Genomic DNA, 20,956 nt, shown 5'->3' on the forward strand with positions numbered 1-20,956 from the left:
AACCTTGTCTCTACTAAAAATACAAAAAAAAAAAAAAATTAGCTGGGCGTGGTGATAGACACCTGTAATCCCAGCTACTCAGGAGGCTAAGGCAGGAGAATCACTTGTACCAGGGAGGTAGAGGTTGCAGTGAGCTGAGATCTCGCCACTGCACTCCAGCCTGGGCAACAGAGCAAGACTCCATCTCCAAAAAAAAAGAAAAAAAGAAAAAAAAAGCAGGGCACAGTGGTGCACACATGTGGTCCCAGCTACTCAGGAGTCTGAGGCAGGAGGATCACTAGAGCCCTAGAGGTTGAGGCTATAGTGAGCCATGATTATGCCACTGCACTCCAGCCTGAGCAACAGAGAGCCTGTCTCAAAATAAAGTAAAATAAAATCTCCAAATGGAGCTAACACCCGCCTCATGAGGTTTTCAGTAGGATTAAATGGCATTGTACATCTAGCACCATAGAGGACCCAGCCCAGGACAGGCTACTCAGAGCTGCTGGACAGAATGTACTCTGCGTGTGGAAGGGCCAGGCCCCTGAATTCCATGGAGATGAGACGGTGTTTGGAGTGTGTAAGGTGGCTGGCTGTGCTGTGAATGTGTAACTCAGAGGCTGGGCAGTGTGTCTCTGGCACTCAGGTGTCAGAGCACAGAAGGTGGGGCACACCATTTGCAGCACAGCCCGCAGCCCATCAGGTCTGGAGGAAGTCCTGCTTCTCTCAGCAACTCTAGGGATAGGGCCAAGGAGCAGGGAAGCTTCCATTTAGTGAGAAGGGAAGGAGAAAGAGCCTGCAAAAGCCAGGGCACTGTCAGTTAGTCCAAAAAGTAGGTAGAACCGGGACCACTGTGCCCAAGCCCTACCCATGACTAGAAAGCTCCTCTTCCTCCAGCGAGGACCCCCCCTCCTCTTTTCCCAGACCAAGCTCTCAGGGGACAACTCAGAAGCACAAAAGTCACCACTAGGAGCAAAGGGGACCAAAGAGCCAAAAACAGACATGTTTGGGATTTTTAAAATTTATCTGAATCTCCTCATTCCCAGACTTCCTGGTGGAAGGCAGGCCGGGCAGTCATGTGAGCATCTCAAGGACACCACAGTCACTACGACCAAGCCAGTCTGTTTCCTCATTTACACAATGAAGGCGATGGACCACATAGTCTCTGATGTCCCACTGCACCCTGACAGCTGACAAATCTGTTTGTCCTCAGAGACAGGTCTGGGAGGGAGGAACACTGATGGGGATGGTGAGTTAGAGCTCTGGGCTCCCTGGGGCGAGAGGCTCATCCGTCAGCTGCTGGGAGGGAGGAACACTGATGGGGATGGTGAGTTAGAGCTCTGGGCTCCCTGGGGCGGGAGGCTCATCCATCAGCTGCCGGAGGTGAGAGGCCGCCTTGTCCAGTTTTGACAATTCCAGCTGGAGGGAAGAAAGCTGGACGAGGAGAAAACGAGGTGAGGATCCAGGAATGAGGCCCCTCCTGGCCCACATTCCCTCAGGGGTCGAGCCTTCTGGGGGCTTCCCTCAGCTTACCCTTTGTTGCCTCTGAGTCCCTGCCTCCCCTTCTGATGGGGTCCTGGCTATGAGGCCATCAAGCTGCTTCTGCAACTTGTACCTTCGGGCGGCTAACAGAGGTAGCTGGATCTGGGGGTCCACCAGGCCCTAGGGAAAAACAGGGAGAAAAGGCTCAGACATCCACCTGCTGCCAGGCCTCCATCCTCCATTAGAAGGTCCCTTCCCCTGCTTTATAGAGCCCAGCCCCTCCCTTCCTCCTAGCATGCTTCCCAAGCCTGCCCTAACCCTCCCCATTCCCTCTGGTCACCTGCAGCTCCATGTAGACCTGAACCGTATCACTGAGTGGAGCCTGGGCCCAGCCGGAGGGAGCTGCTACGCCTGGAGGTAACAGGCCCACAGCCCCACAGTGGCCCAGGGTGCCCAGGGGCTCCAAGAAGGCCTCAAAGAGGCCCTGGTCCCCAGGCTCTGAGCTCTGCAGCAGCACTAGAAAGAAAGAAACTTGTCAGGGGCAAGGCCTCAGCTCCTGCCTCCCTTCCCATCCTGCACCTCCTAATGGGGGGTCTGCCCTTCAGGCTCTCCTCTTTTCCCCACCAGCCCCCTTTTCCTGCAGGACCCGAGCCCAGGACCCGCTTTGCCTCACCTCGGGGCCGGGCTTTGGTGAGCTGGTACGTGGCTCGGAAAGCCCTTAGCACCTGCACAACCTCTTGGACCCGGGAGAAGCGCCGCTCCAGCTCCGGCTGGCGCCAGTGCTCCTGACAATCGGGGGGACCCAGAGTGGGCGAAAGGGCTCCTGAGAGCCTCAGTACCAACCCTCCTGGCTCTGTTCTCGACCCATCCACCCCATCTCCTTAGGGCAATGAGATCTGTCCTCAGCACCACAGAAAATCCACTATCTCAAGGAACATGACAAAAAGTGAGGTGTCATTTAAGAGGTTTTAGATGATCAGTGTTTGATGTCTGTTTAGTTGCTCTGATTGAAATGGCCAACCAAAAATGAATTAGAATTTAAAATGAATTAGTCAAAACTCAAAACCAAATAAGTATAAATATAAATAGTTAAATTTAAAAATAATTTTTGGGTGAGTGCATAGTATTTATCCTTCTGAAATTATTCAAGCTGCACTGAGATTTTGGGGACACCCTATTACTAACTTATCCAACCCTTATCATAACCATAACATACTATTACTGTTCCTAGTTTAAACCTGGGGGAAACTGAGGCTCAATCACACAGCTCGAAAACAGCAGTCTAGCAACAGAGTCCTGCTCTTGAGCACTACGCTAATACTGTCCCTCAAGACCCTAGGGCCATCGCAGCAACCCTGCAGGAACAATCCATCCTCCCCAGGGCTCCACAGCAAAGTACAAACCATTCCTGCAGATGAACCCCCTGCAGCAAACCCCTTCAGAAGGCGCTCCCCACCCTTCACCCGCGGGCCCACTCCGTGGTGCCATGGCCCACTCCCAGGTGTGTGGGACTCACCAAGCTGCAGGTGCTGGGGTAGGGGGCAACCGAGATGCTGGGGGCAGGGGGACAACCAGGCCTAGGGGGCAGCCTCTGCCACAGCTCTTCAGCCAGGAAGGGCATCAGTGGGGCCAAGAGGCGGAGGCCGATGTCAGCGCAGGAGAACAGAACCTGAGGGGGCCCTGGGGGGCGGGGTGAGTGCCACAGCACAGGCTTCACAGCCTCCTGGAGAGGAAGCCAATGGTCAGAGGACAGGCCCAGGGCCACAGCCCTCCTCCCTACAGCCACTGCCCTACCCGCCAGTGGGGCAGGCCATGGGTCCTGGGAGAGAGGGACAGGTGGAAGAACTTAGCACTTCTGATATGATCCACAGTCCCAGGACACACTCAGCACAAAGAAGGGAAATTCAAGGCAAAAACTCTCTGCAGTACACAGGGACAGGAATTCCAGGGAAATGTGTAGTTTAGGGGAAAATATCATTGAGTTTTTTGCTTATCAATAGGGAACAGAGGTTTTTAAAAGGCTGAGCTATGGCAGTGGTCCACAGCCAGCAGCAGCAGCACCACTTGGGACAAGAAATGAATATTCATGACACCCACCCACCCACCCCCACCCCAACTTGCTGAAGGAGCCACTCTGGGGTGGCAGGAGGATCCATGTGCTTTGGAGGCACAAGCCCTCCAGGTGCTTTGGACGTAGGACAGCGTGAGAACCCCTGGTCTAAAGACCACTGCTAGTCCCTCCCAGGCCTCTCTCAGCACGCAGCCTGCCCATGGGCCAAACTCAGCAACCACAGGGACTGAAAAAATTCCCCTCAGCCTTCTGACACTGACTTGTGAGACATTTCTAGAGGTCTCCCTCCTCCTCCTCTCCCCAGGTGACAGGCAGGCAACAGTGCCTGGGCTGCACTGCCGAAACCAGTCCCAGGAAGAGGGGGACTGAGACTCCCTCATCTCCTCTCCTCTCCTTTCCTAACTGAGGGGATAATTGGGGAATTATTAACTCCAGAGCTCTCTGCCTTGGAATTGGATTTCCAGAGGAATCAGAAGCAGGCATGGGAATGCCAAGCCTCCCCCAGCCTCACTCACCAGGTAGACGTCACAGAGGTTGTGGAGCCAGAAGTGGTGCAGGGCGTGAGTGACAAGCGAGAGCTCTCGGGTGAGGAAGCCCCGCTCACACTCCTGGGCGGCCAGGGCAAGGCGGCTCAGGATCCAGGCGTCCATGTGGGAGGAGGGAGACAGCTGCAGGCAAAGGGGTCTTCAGGCCCAGGACGGCCTGACTCCCCCTCCCCTGCCTCCTTTCCTTCCAGATGCCACCTTGGCCCTCTGACACCTGACTACCCTACTCCCAAGCACCTCTGCTTTCTCTTACCTCCTCAGCAGGCTGTGGCACAAATTTCTCCCCTAAGGCATTGAGGATAAAGCGCAGAGCATTCCAGATCTTGTTGCAGAAATGTCGGCAGCTCTGGACCTCAGAGACTGACAGGCGCAAGTCGCCCCCTGGAAGGGGAGAATCGAGGTAGTCTGCATGTAGGTGGCAGCAGCACCGGAAGTCCTGCCCCTGCCCTGCCCCTGCACAGGCGCCTGCTGCTCTCTGCTCATCCCGGCCCCTCACCCAGGCTTACCCTGAACTCCGTGGGAGCAGAGTGTGAATCTCAGGGCATCTGTCCCACACTCAGGGATCCCATGAGGAAAGTCCTTTTTCTGCAACCAGAGGAAGAAGGGTGGCAGACGCCTTTGTGGCTGCAGGGCCAGGATCCGGGTTGCAGAGGAAGCCAGAGGCGGTGAGCTAGAGCTGGGAGGGGGCAGGCAGCGATGACTCACCTGTGCTGCAGCCACAATGGCCAGCTCTGCGGGGTCCAAATTTCCACTTCTCAGCTTTTCCTGCAGCACCTGGGGATGGAAGGGGGTAATTTACAGCCCAGGTCAAAGGCCCTGCCTCTACAAGGGTCATACTTGCTGGCCTCACTCCTCCCTCAGCCTCCCTTCCTCTCTCCTATAAACCCTGTCCCTCCAGTGGGTGCTTTGTCCTCACCTGCATCTCCACCCCACTGATGATGTCTCTTGGGTCCAGCACATTGCCCAGGGACTTGCTCATCTTCCGGCCCTGCCTGTCCCGAACCATGGGATGAAGAAGCACCTGGGGGCAGGGAGGGGTCAGCAGAGGGGGGTTTCCTTCCCTTGAGATCTCTGGCCCTCTGGCCTCCATACTTTTGGGGGTAGGGTGGGAAGTGAATTGGGAAAAAGGAATCAGGAACGTGGAAAGGACATCAGGGGTTAGAAGGAGGGAGGACAAGGTTTGGGGAACACCTGGGGTCACAGAAAGCGGCCGGGCACTGAAGGGCTGTTACCTTGCTGAAGGGCAGCTGCCCTGTGAGCTGGGTCCCCAACATGACCATGCGGCCCACCCAGAACAGCAGGAGGTCACTGCCCGTTTCCAAAAGTGACAGCGGGTAGAAACGAGCAAGGTCTGGGGTCTAGGGGGAAGAGGAGCAGTAAGAGGCCCAGGTCCCGGGCCCCCTTCAAGCCTCTGTGGGGGCCCAGCCGTCCCTTCCTTATCGTTTCCCCTTCACTTTCGCCCTCTCAGCCCACCTCACCTCTTGGGGCCAGCCCAGGGCAGAAAAGGGGAACAGGGCAGAAGAGAACCAAGTGTCCAGGACATCAGGGTCTGGGAAACAGAAAAAGAATGGGGACAGTTGGAACCTTGGCTTCTAGGACCTCAGACCACTGCTGCCACCATTCTAGGCCAACCTCCACCCCCAGAGACCAGGGCTGTCCCCTTTGACTCCATTCCCAACTTTCCTGATCCTACCTTCTCCATCTCGGGATCAGCTCCCCTCAAAGGCCCAGATGCCCAGTCCCCCACTCCCCTGTACATCCCTCCCCAGCTCAGGCACTCACCCCTCTCCAGGGTCAGCTCTGCCCCTGGCCTCCCTGTCAGTTCTGCTGCTACCTCTCTGGCCTCAGCCTCTGACCGCGCAACCACCCAACAGTCCTCTTCTCCCTGCAAAAGTAGGAAGGAGTCGGGGAGAGTGAGGAAGAACAGCTGACAGGTGAAAATGTCCCTTGGTTTTCACATCCTCTCATGTGGTCTTAGAGTGGCCAAGTTCCTCCAGGGGTGAGATAAAGAAACACCACTTCAGGGAGCTTTGATCACACAGAATGTTACATGACTACATCATGAAGCACATTACCAGGCAGGAGCAGGGCCTGGCACTGCGGAGCTCTGACTCCTGGGCTAGGTGCTCTGCGCTACACTCGGCCCTCCGGGTGCTTCTCCCTACCCACCTGCGCGTTGTCCTCTACAACCAGGTAGGCTGGAATCTGATGGCCCCACCACAGCTGTCGGGAGACACACCAGTCCCTGCCGGGAGGACATCCGTGAAGTCTTACAATAACCAGTCGGTCCCGCCGCCCCATCTCCACAAGAGCTCCCCTTACCCTACCCTTACCCAATATGGGAAAACCAGTGCTGCCAGTTCTTCTGGTGGAAGGAGGGACTGAGCTCCAGGGTCCCCGACTCCACAGCCTGGAGGGAAAAGGGGCTTTAGACAATGTTTCCCTTCCTGCATGGCCTCACCTCCACAGATAGGACGAGTGGCCTCTGAGGTCATTTTAAAACTCAGAAGGACCTCCCAAGCCTCTTGCCAAGATTCTGGGCTTAAGTAAGGATATGAGCCAGCCCTTGCTGGGCCGCCCAGCCTCCATCCCACACATCCTCTCAGTTACCACAGCTGGAGAGGTCTTTGGGGCAGGAGGTCTCCTGCTTCCCATTTCTTCATTCCAACTCTCAGGGAGCTCCCCCAACCCCGGCCCCAGTCCCTCCTACACTGCAGCCTCACCTGGGCAGCTCGGGCCCCCATTTCCTGGCAGCGGACAAACCACTGGCTCTTCAGCAGGTATTCTATCACGTCCCCAGAACGGCTGCAAGGGAGACAGGGTGAGTCCACTGCTCTTTCGGTCCTGTGACTTCTCCCAGGGGGCACAAGACCCCATGCCATGCCAGGCCCTTGGTACTGAGGATACAATAGTGAATAAAACCGACACGAAGCTCGTATTCTAACAGAGGGGTGCAGAGCCCATCCTATTGTCACCCTTAAGCTTCGTACATTCCCTTTTGGGAGTAGTCCTTAGTAAAGGAGTTAAAATGAGGTTACCTGCAGATGGGCAGTACCATGGGGTGGTTCTGGAGGCCCCGGAACAGGCCCCGTTCACTCAGCACAGACACTATCTTTTCCCGGGCCACAAACCGGTGAAGACCCTGGAGAAAAAGCGGCAAGAGTAAAGATTAAAGGCCTCTAGAGAAATAAGAAACTGGGAGGAGGAGTAGGGGGACAGAGTGCCCCTAAAGGATGGGGTAACATAGGATGGTACCACCTGCAGCCAGTCCCCGCAGAGGGAGGTCATGGTCCCATCCTCCGCAATGACATTCAGAGGGCTCAAGCCATGTCGGGCCCCCATCTCAGCATCAGCAGGACTGTGAGCTGGAGTCACCTTCACTGCCCCTTGGGGAGCACAGTCATGGTGAGTACTGAACCTGACCTTGGTTTTTGCTTTTCCAGATGTATCATCACCACCCACACTGCCCCAGGCCCCACGACTTTCTCTGTCTGTGCTTCCCTCCCATTCCCCACTCAGACCACCCTCTATGAGGATCTCCCCCTCCCACCTTCCTCTTCCTCCTGGTTCCCTCCCCTCTCCTCCAGGACCCCCAACTTTCTCTCCCTCCCTGACTTCCACTCACCTGTGCCCACATGTGGCTGAACAGCATAGTCTGTGATGAGGGGAAGAGGCTGCCCCATCAAGGGGTGACGAAGCTGTCGCCCGTGTAGATGCTGAAGGGAAGGGAGAGTGATCAGGGACAGGCGCCTGTGAGGGGTGGAAGGGTCTGGGCTAGGGCGTGAGAACCCCAAGAATAAGAAGGTAGAAAGTAGAAGGTAGCGAGCTAGAGCAAGGTCAGCAAACTCTTAAGGGGCCAGAATGTAGATATTTTAGGCTTTCGGACCTAGAGACAAATTCAATCTCTGCACAATTACTCTATTCTGCCACTGCAGCAGAGCTGGAGAGGGTATATAACAGCAGCCATAAATAACACAAAGGCCGCAAGCGGCGGGGCATGGTGGCTCACGCCTGTAATCCCAGCACTTTGGGAGGCCGAGATGGGCCGATCACGCGGTCAGGAGATTGAGACTATCCTGGCTAACACAGTGACACCCCATCATCTCTACTAAATTACATTACTTAAAATATTAATTACTAATTTTTGTAAAAATACAAAAAATTAGCCGGGTGTGGTGGCACATGCCAGGCATGGTGCCACACTTCCAGCTACTCAGGAGGCTGAGGTACAGTTGCTTGAACCCGGGAGGTGGAGGTTGCAGTGAGCCAAGATCGCGCCACTGTACTCCAGCCTTGGTGACAGAGCGAGACTCCATCTCAAAAAAAAGGCCGCAAGCTGGATTAGGACCATGGGCCAATTTGTCAAACCCTGACCTACAGAAAAAGTATAAGAAGAGGAGGAAGTCGAATCAGAATCACTGAGAGAAGTCTAAGGAAAAAGAAGTAGAAGCAAGAGAGAAAGAGCCACTATTTAAAACCCAAGACAAGAGAAGGCCATGGGCGGGCCAGGCCAGAGTGCCGGAGCGCACTGGGTATTACCGTGTATCTCGAGTCCTCTGGATGAACGGCCACAGCCACATCTCCAGGCAGCGTCTCTGGCCTCGTGGTTCCTACCACAACCTCTGCATCTGAAGACAAACATTTAAACACTTAGAGGTGGTCATCATCCTCACCCCTCACTGCCAACACAGCTAAAGGCAGTAGAACTGGAAAGGGGAAGGGGCAGGGAGTAGTCAAGGTGGAAGAGGCCCCCAGGAGTGACTAGAAAAAAGTAGGAGCAGTGTGTATAGGAACCCAGGGTTTCCCATAAGTTAATGACCAGAGGCCTGAGAGGGTGTCTGGTGCTAAGGAATTCCCTGATAATTTGCATGGAAGAAATGGGGACAGCATTAATTAATTAACTATAATAGAATTCTTGCTGGGTGCCCAGAGGACACTGGGGATTCTCAGTGTCCTCATCACAAATGCTGTATATTCTTCAGGGGGAGCACCAGCTCCTCCTACAAGAAGCTTCCTCTGACTATTCCAGCTCATCTGTCTTCTCTTTCTTTGAGCTCTTCAGAACATTTTCCATAAAAACCACACCTTAGAGGCCGGGTGCGGTGGCTCACACCTGTAATCCCAGCACTTTGGGAGGCCGAGGCAGGCGGATCACAAGGTCAGGAGTTCGAGACCAACCTGACCAACATGGTGAAACCCCATCTCTACTAAAAATACAAAAATTAGCTGGGCCTGGTGGTGCGCACCTGTAATCCCAGCTACTCAGGAGGCTGAGACAGGAGAATCGCTTGAACCCAGGAAGCATAGGTTGCAGGAGCCGAGATTGTGCCATTGCACTCCAGCCTGGGCCAAAGAGTGAGACTCCGTCTCAAAACAAAAAACAAAACAAACAAAACAAAAAACACACACCTTAGAAGTGATCTGTCTCTTTCCTGGGTAGCGCACTCCTGAAGAACCACACCAAGCTATCAAAGGGCAGTAACCACATGCACTTACTGTACATCCCCCAGAAGATCCTGGGTAAGTGCCCACACTGAGGCGAACATTACCAAGGTTCACGTGGGAGATGGACTGACGGTTTCCTGGCAGCCAAACATGGGCTCCAGAAAACAAAAAATGGAGGTAAACGGGTGACCCTGCAGAGTACTATGCTCACCAGGCTCTCCATCCACGGGGAAGGCAACAGAAAATAGGAGGCCAAAAGACACAGGGGTAGGGCAGCCAGGCAGTCGAAGCTGTGTACGGCCAGGCAGGGGCCGGTTCTCCACCTGGAAGCGCCGAGAAAGCTGGGTCAGAGGGCAGCCTTTCTGCAAGGCTCATGCCCAGGCTTCACTCTGCCACTCATCCATCTGTCCAACCTCCCTGCAATCCATCTAAAAGCCATTTGGAGGATTCAGGAGCTACCTCCCTCTGCCCTCACCCAATGCTTGTGCAGTCACACTTCTAATAAATATTCGCCGGGCACTTAAGCCATGGCCAGGTATCTTGCCAAGCACCTAGGTGAATTCTCACTTAATTTTTACAACATCCCCACGATGCAGGCATTCCATCATCTCTAATTTACAGACTGAGGAAGCTGAGGCTTAAAGAGACTAAACAGCCTGCCAAAAGCCACACAGCTGTCACAGGTAGGCCTCAGATTTGAATCCAGGCACCCTGGCTCCAGAGTCTGAGCTCTTAACCACTGACGACCACTCTGCTCAGAGCTCTCACAAACCTGCTTCTCTTTCTCCGCCTCACCTCAATGTCCGAGATGGCTGATCTTAAAGCACATGACCAGTTGACAAGCTGACGGTGCCGGTACAGCAACCCCGCCTTGTAGAGCCGCACAAAAGCTTCAGTCACAGCCACTGAGGAGCCCTGGAATGACCTGAGTGTCCACCTCTAACAGCCACTTCTCAGCCCATCACCCTATTCAGGGACCCAGGCATTGCTACCTCCCTGCCCCACACAGATCTCTAAACATCCCCCAATGCTCACAGGGACCAAGGCACGGAACTCACAACATCCATGGTAAAACACTCTCGATCCCAGTCCAGGGAGGCACCCAGAGCTCGCAGCTGCTCACAGATCTCTCCACCTTTCCTGTGCCCAGAGAGATCCTTGTCAGCAAACTCTTCCCGAGCACTTCCTATGTACCAGGTCCAGCGATGTCCCCAGCAATGCCAGGTGTTGGAGGAAAATCAAGTGAGGATGGCATTGATCTCGCCTCTAGAGGCTAATAGAAATGGACTGACAAACCCAGTATAGGGTTTTCTAAGATATTAAAAGAGACAAAAGTTTCTATAGGAAGAGAGCAGGGATAGTCATATTGTGGGAAATCCAAAGATGCTTCACAGAGATGGCATGAGATAACAGACCCAGAAGAATGAGGGTAATTCCATGGGAATTGAAAGGTGGGAATGGGCGAGTGAAAGAAGGTGAGATTTAGACAAGAGAAACTGGGGTAAGTAAAGAGAAAGAAAAAAATATATATATAAAAAAATACACAGACACACGAATATTCTAATGCATATACAATATCCACACACATAAGGCTTGGAAATTCCACCAAACGTTAAGGGGCTCCAGAGCTTCCATCTCTGAGGAAGTCAGGGCTGTGTCAGGAAGCGCCAGGGATTACAAGTCAGGAGTGATAGCGGTGGGAGGCAAGAAACCAAATCTGCCATCTGGGCCCCCTGAGCCCTGCCCATCATACTCACGCCTCCTTCCACTGCCACACCTCCCTAAGGAAGGCCTCCCGGCTCAGCTCATGTCTCCTCACTCCCCGTTCCTTCCACAGTTGTTTCTCCACCACAGCCTGCAGTTGGATTCAGGGCAAATGAACAGAGTCAGGTTGCTTTGGGGGAAGAAATTGCTTTCACCCAAGAAAAGGAACATATAACAGAAGACATACTTGTGTAGCGATTCCTGCGTGATCTGAACCAGGGACCCACAGCACTTGATCCCCACGCATCCGGTGCCTGCAACAAAAATGCCCTCCTGTGAGCCCCTGGGCTTAAATGTTTATTCTCACTCATCCCTGCCCTTCCTATTTCCCTTCCAAGAACTCAAGCAGCCCCCACTCCCCTCTCACCAGCGCACGAGGGCATCCTGTATGGCCACCGTGAGTGCGTGGCCAATGTGCAGGGAGCCAGTGACATTGGGAGGTGGGATACACATGGAAAAGGTCTCCCCTGTAGCATGGGGCAGCCGGGCCTAGAGGAATAAAAAAAGTCAAAGGGGCAAGAGAGAACTGGATTGGGGAAAGAGCACCCTCTACTGTCTCCAGAACAGAAAGAACTTCAGGGAAGAACTGTCCTGCAAACGACAGAGGAGAGTGGAGAGGAGGGAATTGGCCAGGGGGAACCTGCCAAGAGAAATCTTGGGAGACACCAGTGCCAGAAAGAAGGCAAGGTCTACAATGTGAGCTCAACTCTGAGGCTCCAGTTGTATTCAAGGGCCACTCTGTCCTGGAGATCATTTAGGACCCCTGCCTGCCAGATACTAACCTGATATTCTGGTTTGAAGAAGCCCTCTCGTACCCACCACGGGTACCAGGCAGCCTCAACATATCGGGGACTGTATGCAGGCGGCAGTGGCCCAGAGACATCTGTGGAGGCAGAGGAGAGCTCCACTAACCACTGAACTTGTTCCCAGGCTGCATTTCGGCAGGCCAAATGGGCAACACAAATGTGAAAGAAAAGGCCTTCTTATTCTACTTACCTTTCTTTTCACCAGGTTTCGTAGGGATTTCATACAATACTACCTCCTTAGGACTCCGGGCCTTAATGGATTCTGCAGGTGACTGAGAAGAGAAAGCAGAAGAGGCTGGGATCCAGTATACCCCAGATTGCATTTCAGCCCATCTCCTCCAGCCCCTCCCAAATCTCAGAAACCCAAGGACAAGCTGTCTAACCCCTAACCTTGCTCTCCCCTGCTATGTCAGCCTCCAGAGTCGCCTGCTTCTCTCGCAGGCGTTTCTGTTTGGCTTCACGGTTCCTCCGGGAGATGGGAGATCCATGGGGCTCCGACTGTGTAGAAACGGAATGAAACCTGGGGAGGCCCCGTGAGTGCCTCAGCCCCCAAAATGGTGGTCGAAAAGAGGCGAGAGGCAAATGAGGCATCAGGAGTGTTTGGAAAGGGGCCGAGATCTGTTCTGGATAGAGAGAGTGCACATTAGGATATGGGGGTGGAGGAGGGTCACTCCCCTTGTCCCATCTTTCCTGTCTCTAATTAGCACAGGTCTGTTATTCCAAGTCTCTATTCCCTCCCACACAACCTTTCCTCCTTGAGGGCTACAGTGCATGGTGTCGACAGCGCCATGGAGTCACGGAGACCAGGGCTCTTCCGGAACAGGACCGGAGTGTCTGGACTTAGCGGTGACCACTGACACATGAGAGGACAGGGCTCAGAAACTCAGGGAGATGACGGGCATCAGCGCGCCCAGGAGCCAGCAAGGAGTCCCGCCAGGGCCGCTGCGATCTCCACCTGCCCAGGGGCCTCCTGCAGTGCCCACAGCCCAGCGCGGCCTGGCCTTCCCGCCCATCCCAACGCCTGGGCCCAGGGCCCGCAGCGTCTCCCACTTCCAGGAGGCCGCCCCCGCGCGCGCTCACCGGGAAGCCCCGCCGCTATCCCAGGGCGCCCCGCGGCAGCAGGGACTGGGGGCTCCACCAAACCCGACCCTGGAACGTGGCCCCGGAGCCGCACGGCGGATGGGGGCGGGACCCCGGCCAGCGCATGCGCAGCAGCTGGCTTCGGCCCCACCCTCTCCCTCCCAGTCCAATGCCTGTCGACTAGAGAGGAGCTAGTCAGCCGCGAAGGCAAACCGCACCGGAAGGCGCCCGGGACCGCACTGCTAGCTATCACAAGTTTATTAGACAAGAAAAGTCCTGACACGTAAATAAAAAACACCTGAGTTCTGAGGCCCCGCCCCGCCCGGTCCCGCCCGCCGAGGTCCGGGTCCAAGTCCCGCGCTCTCAGGAGCTGTGTTTCTGCCGCTTCCAAAAGCGCTTGACGTCGCTGTGCCCGGCCGGGGTCACCACCATGAGCCGCTTGGCCGAGTTCTCGAACACGAGCACGCCCAGCTCCCGCGCGTGGGCCAGCAGCAGCTCAAAGTCCACTTGCGACAGGAACTGGTTATACAGGACACCTGGGGTTGGCAGGATGGGAGGGGCGCGGGGAGAAGATGAGAAAGTGAGCTCCTGTTGGGAATCCCCCCAGCTCCTTCGTGGCAGCCCTGGACGCGGTCTGGGCTCGCCCCCACCGCAATTTTAGAAACTAATTCTCTATGCTTGTCTGCTCAGGCGTTCATCTTAACACCAGTGTGCTCCGGCCATATTCAGAAAGGCCTAATACAAATTACTGTGAATTATTCCCTCTCCTAGCCAAATCCAAAGTGCATTGATTTGGGACGATTTGTTTACTACCGACTCACCCCAAAACAAACAAAAAAACTGTCTTGCCAGCTTTTCTCTCCTAGTCCATGAAGTAAAAAATAAAATGCATGAAAAGCTTTTACACTTTATCATAAAGAGTGAATTATCTGCCCTTTCTCTGGCCAATGACCAAGACTTGGCCACCAGAAGCTACTCACCCTCAGTGAACCGGAGTCTGTCCCTTTCCAGCTCCCAGAGCCGGATCTGGTCTGTGATGGTGGGGGGCAGCACAGGTGTCTGCAAGGAGCAAGGGTTGGCTGTAGGGACTCAGGAATACTGCCCCAGACAACCCGGCCCTCCGCTTCTTCCCCAGATTTGGATGCCCCTTTTTCTTTTCCATCATCTCATCACCAGCTGCCAGCCTCTGACATCTTGGAGCCTGTCTGTACCTGTTTGAGCATCACTGGGTGGGCCCTTGTCCTTAGGAAATGGATTATCTAGGAAAACAGATAAGAATGGCATTAGGGCTCCAGCAAGAAGGCAGGAAAGCCATCTGAGCTGTCACCTAATGTCACTGGAACATCAGCTTATTCTAAAAACTCATAACTCCTGTCATCAACTTCACCCATCCCAGTTCAGCTGTTATCCCAAGTTGCTGCTCCCAGCAACTAGGGATATTCCTTTTCTGGCACATTCACCCTTTCCAGTAATGTTTTGTTTTTCTGTCTTTAAAATAGCAAAAGCTACTTTTTTTTTTTTTTAGCACTTATTGCATGGCAGGTGCTGAGCTCAATGCTTTACCCCTATTCTTCCAATGAATTATCCCTGCAACCCTGAGGTAAGAACTGTCACTTACTAGATGAGGAAACTGAGGCTCACAGAAGCAAAACAACTATGTCTAGTTTACGCAGTTAGGATGTGGCGGTGCCAAGGCACAAATCCACAGCTATACCTCCTCCCTCCATGTTTCTTTCCCCTCAAGAGTCTACCTGTTCTCACACCCAAAGCCTTCATTTCTTTTCAAACACAGACAACTCACCACCACCTATTATAACAGACTCAGAGCTAGCCTTCCATAATGTGACCCTCTGTGCCCCACAGCCCAAGTGCAGCCTGTCTTCCTGCTCTACCTCTCCCAAGTAGGAATACCTGCTGGGCTGTGATGCCACTGGCGATTGCCTGCTGCACACTCTCCCGGGTCACCTGCGCCACCACCATGTTGGGGAACCGATAGAGCATCTCAGAGAAGAGGGCAATGAGGGCAATCTGCAGCTCCGACTCTGAGCCAGGGATAGAAAGAGGATGAGGAGGCCACCCCCACACCCAGACTCCCTCAAGCCCTTCTTTCAAGTGTCATGAGAAATGTCAGAGAGCTCTGAAAACTGCCAGGTAAACATGAACAGAAACTGGCATTCCCTCACCCCCAACCTTCTCTTCCGGGGCGCTCTGTCCCGCCTCACCCGTGTAGGCATACAGTCGGTAATTGGTTTCCACCACAATGAAGCCTGGCTGATGCACAGTGCCCCCAGCTCCAGAGACACCTGACGAGAGATTGATGGCCAGGCGTGTGGGGTAGTAACGCCGAGATCTCCTCTGGAAAGGACAGAAAGGCAGATGCCTTGTCTCAGAATTCACTGCCTTACATCTTCCTGCCTGAAATATCAGATCCCTCCCAAGATGCAGAACCTCAACCCCAACTTCTCTCCCCAAGAGACCCAACTATTCAGTTCTGGCAACTGCTTCCTGCTACTTCCCCGAGACCCCACTCCTTTTTAAAGGCGAAGGCAACACACCACCCTGTTTCTTCCCTGGAAGCCACTCGTCTAGGCACTCATACCTTCCTCTGGAAAACAAGCCCAAACTCACGCAGATGTTGCAGGAAGTTCAACAGAGAATCACTCATACCTTCCACAGAGTAATCCTGAGGAACAGAGGTTTCCAGCTGGGGTCCAAAACACAACCCACCCACCCCCAACCCCATCATTCATTCTGTCTTTCTCCATCCATCTCTGCTCGTTCTGTGTTCATTCTTATCTTCTCACTCTACTGCCCCACAACTTGCTTTCCCCTTCCCATCTCTATACTCTTCAGCCCCCTGCTTACCTTGCCCAGAGTAGAGAAGCTGAGCTGGAAGAGGAAGGAGAGAATCTCTACTAGGTCCATGCCCCGGCTCTAGGGAGAAAGAGGCAAAGACAAAGGAGGAGGGGTGGGAGGGAGACAATGGGAAGAAAGGGACAGAGAAGAGAAAATCAGGGAACAGTCTGTAGGCAGGAATCTCTCAGTGAGACCTGAGAGGAGCAGAGCACGCTGGCAAGTGGCCCCGGCCTCCTCACCTGGGCTGTCTGCAAATACTGCAACATAAAGTACCAGAGCTGAGCCGGGGTGTCCAGCAACAGGAACTGGAAGCCAGCGGAAGTAATGCAGGGCGGCTCTCCAGGTTCAGTACTACAGACAAAGACCGGGACAATGACGGTGATATGCAGAGAAAGACTACTACCCTCACTTGTCCGCTCACGTTTTTTCTTTGTATCTCTGGCTGTATTCTACTCAGCTTGCCTTTTCCAGCTAAAGTCCTCTGAGCTTGACTAGCCCCAGATACCATTTCTTAGGGACCCAAGGAGATGGCACTGCAGAGAGCTGCTATACCTCTGGTTTCCTCACCTCTTCATGAGCCCAGCCTGGCTGAGGAGCTGAGCCAAGTCCTGGCTGACGGCTGCACTGGGGGAGCCCACCATAAAGTGCAAGACCACCTGAAGAACAGAAGAGAACAGGGAGACCATGCCCCAAGGGCCATGGGAAGTAGAAGCACAAGCAGAGACACACACAGTCCCAAGTGCTTACCTCCCATCGCTCCTCGGCATACTTGTCAAGGGAGGGAACATCCCGGGCATGCTTGTCTGGTCCCAGCTGACTTGTGTCATCAGACCAGGCCTTCCCCCTAAGGCCAGGATGGGCCAAGAGTAAGGAACCCTGGCCAGGAGCTCACACCTGTAATCCCTGTACTTTGGGAGGCCGAGATGGGCGGATCACTTGAGGTCAGGAGTTTGAGACCAGCCTGGCCAACATGGTGAAACCCCATCTCTACAAAAAATACAAAAAATTAGCTGGTGGTTGCCTGTAATCCCAGTCACTCAGGAGGCTGAGGCAGGAGAATCACTTGAACCCAGGAGGTGGAGGCTGCATTGAGCCAAGATCACACCACTGCACTCTGCCTGGGTGACAGAGCGAGACTCTGTCTCAAAAACAAACAAAACAGAACAACAAAAAAAGAGTAAGGAACCCTGTCTGTGTTCCTTGCCACCTTTCTGCCATCTTTCCACCCTTATCCTCAGGGCCAATGAGTGGGGGACATTTCCTACACCACACACTGCATCTGATCCAACTGACTCCCAAAGGAGCTCCCAACGTGGAGACCACAAGGTTCCGGAGAGGCCCCCAGGAGCTCCCCTTCCCAAACTGTAATTAGCGGTTTAATAAGCAGCAGTTCCCCTTCCCTAGCTTAGGAAGAGACAGAAGTGACATACCCACCCAGAAGGGCAATGCGGAGGTTCTGGCGGAAAATGGGGTTGAGGATGAGGCCCTGGAGCCCGCCTGGGAGCAGCTGGGTGTGCCAGATCCGGAGGCCGCTAAGCAGCCCTGTACTTTCCTCCTGAGCCCTGGAACAGAAGCAGAGAGGTGAGCAGGGTATTTGGAGAACAAAAAGGAGGACCATAAAAGCCACCTCTCTGCCTGTTCTGAACTTGCTGATCCTTGGAACACTGTTCCACAGAGTGAAATTAGTATCTTCTTAAGACAAACTCTTTACTGCATTACCTATCAGAGCCTTATTACAGATATCACACATAACTCTGTAAGAGGGAAGATACATTTGAAAGCAAGAAGTCAGCTGGGAAATAAATAAAAGAGAAAAGGCAGTATGCAGAGTTTCCCAAATGTATTTAAGTTTTGTGATATACCTATTAATACGTCCTGGAAGTGCTCCAAGGAACAGTAGTTTGGGAAATGTAGCTGTTGAGAAATTTGTATCTGGCTGAGACTTACTTGCTGAATTCCTTCTTTACCCACAGGGCTACAGCAGCTTGTGGCAAAGGCTGCTCCAGAAAGAGCATCCGCATCACCCAGTTCTTAGCCAAGGATGGGAGCTCCCTGAACAGGGACAGAGGTCAAAGGTTAATATCAGAAGCTGCATTATATCTGCATCTCTGCCCTCAATTAACTCTCAAACATCTCATCTCACTCCACCACAACTTTACCAGTCCTGCTGTTTTGGCCCCCACACTTTGGAGCAATTTCCAACCTGCACCCCCAGTCCCCACCCCTACCCCAGGCTGCTACACTTTTACCTGTTATATTTTATTCCAGTCCGCAGACCCCATTACATTTCCCTGCCATGAAGGGGATCCTCACCTGAAGACAGCCAGACAAGTGGCAGGGTGCCCATATAATCGGTCCAATACCCCAGGGCTCAGGCCCCCTAAGAATTCCTGCAGATTTCTGCATTGTAGGTGTACTCGGTTCAGTCCCCTTGAAGGGGTGCTCTCCATCACCTGAGAAATGCAAACATCAGAAGCGCACCCCCACCATCCATGCCAGTGTCACCCCTGACCTTCTGATTCCAGATCCATCAGTCCCCACAATAACCCCACCTTTTCTGTGGCCTCCTTTCCCATGACACTCAACTCCTCTGGTTTCTCGCAAACCTGACCAATCTCTGTCCCTTTCTTGCCTCCTCACCCTATTTCTGCCCTTCAAGTCCAGTCTTTCCTCAATTACCAAGTGACAGAATTGTTAACTGTCCTGTGTTTGCAAGATCATTTTGTATTTCAATGACTTGTCTCATCTTTGGCTAAACAGAGACAAAGAAAATTGAGCCCACACCTCTCTCTTCCATCCCTCCTGGTCAGATCAGCCTATAAGCTCCAAATCTGCCCGAACTTCCTATCTTCTCTCTTAGCCCACTTCTGCTAAGTACGGCGGTAACCTCTCCCCTCCATGCTTCCCAAATCTAAAGCCACCTCTTTTCCCTTCCCAAGTCTAGTACAAGCCATTCACCCTGACCCACGCCTTCCGATCTCCTAGCTTCTCCCTGCCTTCCTCCCACTCCTCGCCTCTCACTCACCTCTCTCTCTCTCATACCTCTGCCACTCCCGCCCTCCTAGGTCCCCTCACCACTCTGTCGATCCTCCTCGCGCACCCCGAATCTCGGGCCGTCGCTTAATCGGAGCCAAAGTGTCGCATTGGCTCCTGGAAATTGAGGGAAAGATGGTGAAAAAATGCGAAGAAAAGATGGGGAAAGCGACGAAAGATTTCACAGGCAAGAGCCCAGAATGGAGAATTCAGAAGAGAAGGGAGGTAAGGGGAGGAGTGGAAAATTGAAGAGGATTAGAATAGACGATGCACACTCCCGGCGCGGGGGATGCTGGGAATTGGAGTCTTATCTTTGCTCTCCTTGGAGCCAGCTGAAGTGCATCTGACTACAAATCCCGAAAGGCACGGTGGGGAAGCCGAAAGGCAAGGAGCCGGCTTTTAATTGAGAGAGCGGGAGACACCAGAAGCCGGACCAGTTGGTTCTGCCAGAACCAACTCCGCCCACGCTGCTAACGGCGCGTGTAACCGAATGGAGCGGGAGGCGGGTCGGGGAAAGTAGAAGTGCCTGAAGGGCTTCCGTGCGGAGGCGCGCTATCGCGACTTGGTGGTGAACCGATTAGACTTAGAGACCACAAAACTGGATTCCATGAGCACAATTACTCCCCGTAAAATTTGGGCTAATACACACTCCGGGCCGGACGCGGTGACTCACTCCTGTAAACCCTGCACTTTGGGAGGCCGAGGCGGGCGAATCACCCGAGGTCAGGAGTTCGAGACCAGCCTGGCCAATATGGTGAAATCCCGTCTTTACTAAAAATACAAAAATTAGCCGGGCGTGGTGGCGGGCACCTGTAATCCCAGCTACTCCGGAGGCTGAGGCAGGTGAATCACTTGAACCCTGGAGACGGAGGTTGCAGCGAGCCAAGACAGTGCCCTTGCACGCCAGCCTGGGCGACAAGAGTGAAACTCCATCTCATAAAAAAAAAAAAAGAAAACAGAAAAGAAAAGCGTACACACTCCGGAGAGTTTCCACGAGTTAACGATTAACATGATCCAGTGCACCTTACTTGGCGGTAAGTACTCAGTAAATCTTAATTTCTCCTCAAATTTTCTCTCCACCACTCCTCAAACCGTCTACTTAGAAAGCCCAGATAAATTCAGTTTTTAAGACACCTACTGTTTGCTCTGATTTGATTTATGAACCTACTACAGAGAAAGGCAGAGGTCTTCACCCAAACCCAGAACTACACGTTTCCCCAAATTCCTATAAGCAAATTTTGTTATTCCCATTTTATAGACTGGAAGACTGGAGCCTGGCGAGATTAAGAAATTTGCCTGCAGCCTGGCGAGGTGGCTCAGAGCCGTGACCCCAGCTACTTGGGAGGCTGAGGCAGGAGGATCGCTGAAGACTAGGAGTTTGAGGCTACAGTGAGCTGTGATCACGCCAGTCTGGGCGACAGAGTGAGACCCCCATCTCTCTCTCTCTCTATCTCTCTCTCACTATCTCTCTCTCTTTTTGAAACGGAGTCTCTCACTCTGTCTCCCAGGTTGGAGTGCAGTGGCATGATCTCAACTCATGGCAACCGCAGCCTCCTGGGTTCAAGCAATTCTCTTACCTCAGCCTCCCAAGTAACTGTGGGACTACAGGTATGCACCACCACGCCCAGCTAATTCTTGTATTTTTAGTAGAGATAGGGATTCACCATGTTGGCCAGGCTGGTCTCAGGGTTTCACCATGTTGGCCAGGCTAGTCTCAAACTCCTAACCTCAGGTGATCCACCTGCCCCAGCTTTCCAAAGTGTTGGGATTACAGGCGTGAGCCACTGCACCCAGCCTGAGACCCCCATCTCTTAAAAAAAAAAAAAAAAAAAAAAAACCCTACAATCAGACAGAAAGTGCCCAAGCTGGGGTTTGAAGCACATTTGCAAGAGACC

At 53.4% G+C, this 20,956-nt stretch overlaps 2 protein-coding genes across 9 annotated transcripts; both read right to left on the reverse strand.

The window, feature by feature from the left end:
- Positions 1-984: 984 nt before the first annotated feature.
- Positions 985-13,304, reverse strand: VARS2 (valyl-tRNA synthetase 2, mitochondrial). 4 transcript variants are annotated; one of them, XM_017862872.1, is made up of 30 exons: positions 13,173-13,304; positions 12,483-12,710; positions 12,283-12,364; positions 12,069-12,169; positions 11,654-11,775; positions 11,474-11,540; positions 11,280-11,377; positions 10,581-10,662; positions 10,318-10,437; positions 9,734-9,845; positions 8,617-8,705; positions 7,703-7,793; positions 7,336-7,463; positions 7,116-7,219; positions 6,801-6,882; positions 6,411-6,487; positions 6,247-6,322; positions 5,860-5,962; positions 5,556-5,626; positions 5,310-5,435; positions 4,994-5,098; positions 4,783-4,851; positions 4,584-4,662; positions 4,331-4,458; positions 4,048-4,200; positions 2,978-3,184; positions 2,135-2,246; positions 1,802-1,977; positions 1,513-1,641; positions 985-1,413 (listed from the first exon to the last, which is right to left on the reverse strand). In XM_017862872.1, exons 2-30 carry the CDS (start codon positions 12,681-12,683, stop codon positions 1,312-1,314), a joined length of 3,192 nt encoding a protein of 1,063 aa, XP_017718361.1. In that variant the 5' UTR covers positions 12,684-12,710; positions 13,173-13,304; the 3' UTR covers positions 985-1,311. The 4 variants fall into 4 exon arrangements, with proteins under 4 accessions (XP_017718361.1, XP_017718359.1, XP_017718360.1 ...); XM_017862870.1 differs by having other exon boundaries at positions 12,483-12,715; XM_017862871.1 differs by lacking the exon at positions 13,173-13,304 and adding an exon at positions 12,839-13,165 and having other exon boundaries at positions 12,483-12,715.
- Positions 13,305-13,412: 108 nt separating this feature from the next.
- On the reverse strand, positions 13,413-19,355 carry GTF2H4 (general transcription factor IIH subunit 4). 5 transcript variants are annotated; one of them, XM_017862877.1, is made up of 14 exons: positions 19,104-19,355; positions 18,342-18,481; positions 17,976-18,080; positions 17,459-17,590; positions 16,776-16,872; positions 16,596-16,684; positions 16,268-16,379; positions 16,038-16,106; positions 15,772-15,855; positions 15,395-15,527; positions 15,084-15,214; positions 14,384-14,431; positions 14,153-14,231; positions 13,413-13,708 (listed from the first exon to the last, which is right to left on the reverse strand). In XM_017862877.1, the coding sequence occupies exons 2-14, from the start codon at positions 18,476-18,478 to the stop codon at positions 13,536-13,538; spliced, it is 1,389 nt and encodes a 462-aa protein (XP_017718366.1). In that variant the 5' UTR covers positions 18,479-18,481; positions 19,104-19,355; the 3' UTR covers positions 13,413-13,535. The 5 variants fall into 5 exon arrangements, with proteins under 5 accessions (XP_017718366.1, XP_017718363.1, XP_017718364.1 ...); XM_017862874.1 differs by having other exon boundaries at positions 15,356-15,527; XM_017862875.1 differs by having other exon boundaries at positions 15,356-15,527; positions 19,129-19,328.
- Between the last annotated feature and the right edge of the window lie 1,601 nt (positions 19,356-20,956).

The sequence above is a fragment of the Rhinopithecus bieti genome, unplaced genomic scaffold, assembly GCF_001698545.2.
Source record: "Rhinopithecus bieti isolate Rb0 unplaced genomic scaffold, ASM169854v2 scaffold_64503, whole genome shotgun sequence".
Taxonomy (NCBI): Eukaryota; Metazoa; Chordata; class Mammalia; order Primates; family Cercopithecidae; genus Rhinopithecus; species Rhinopithecus bieti.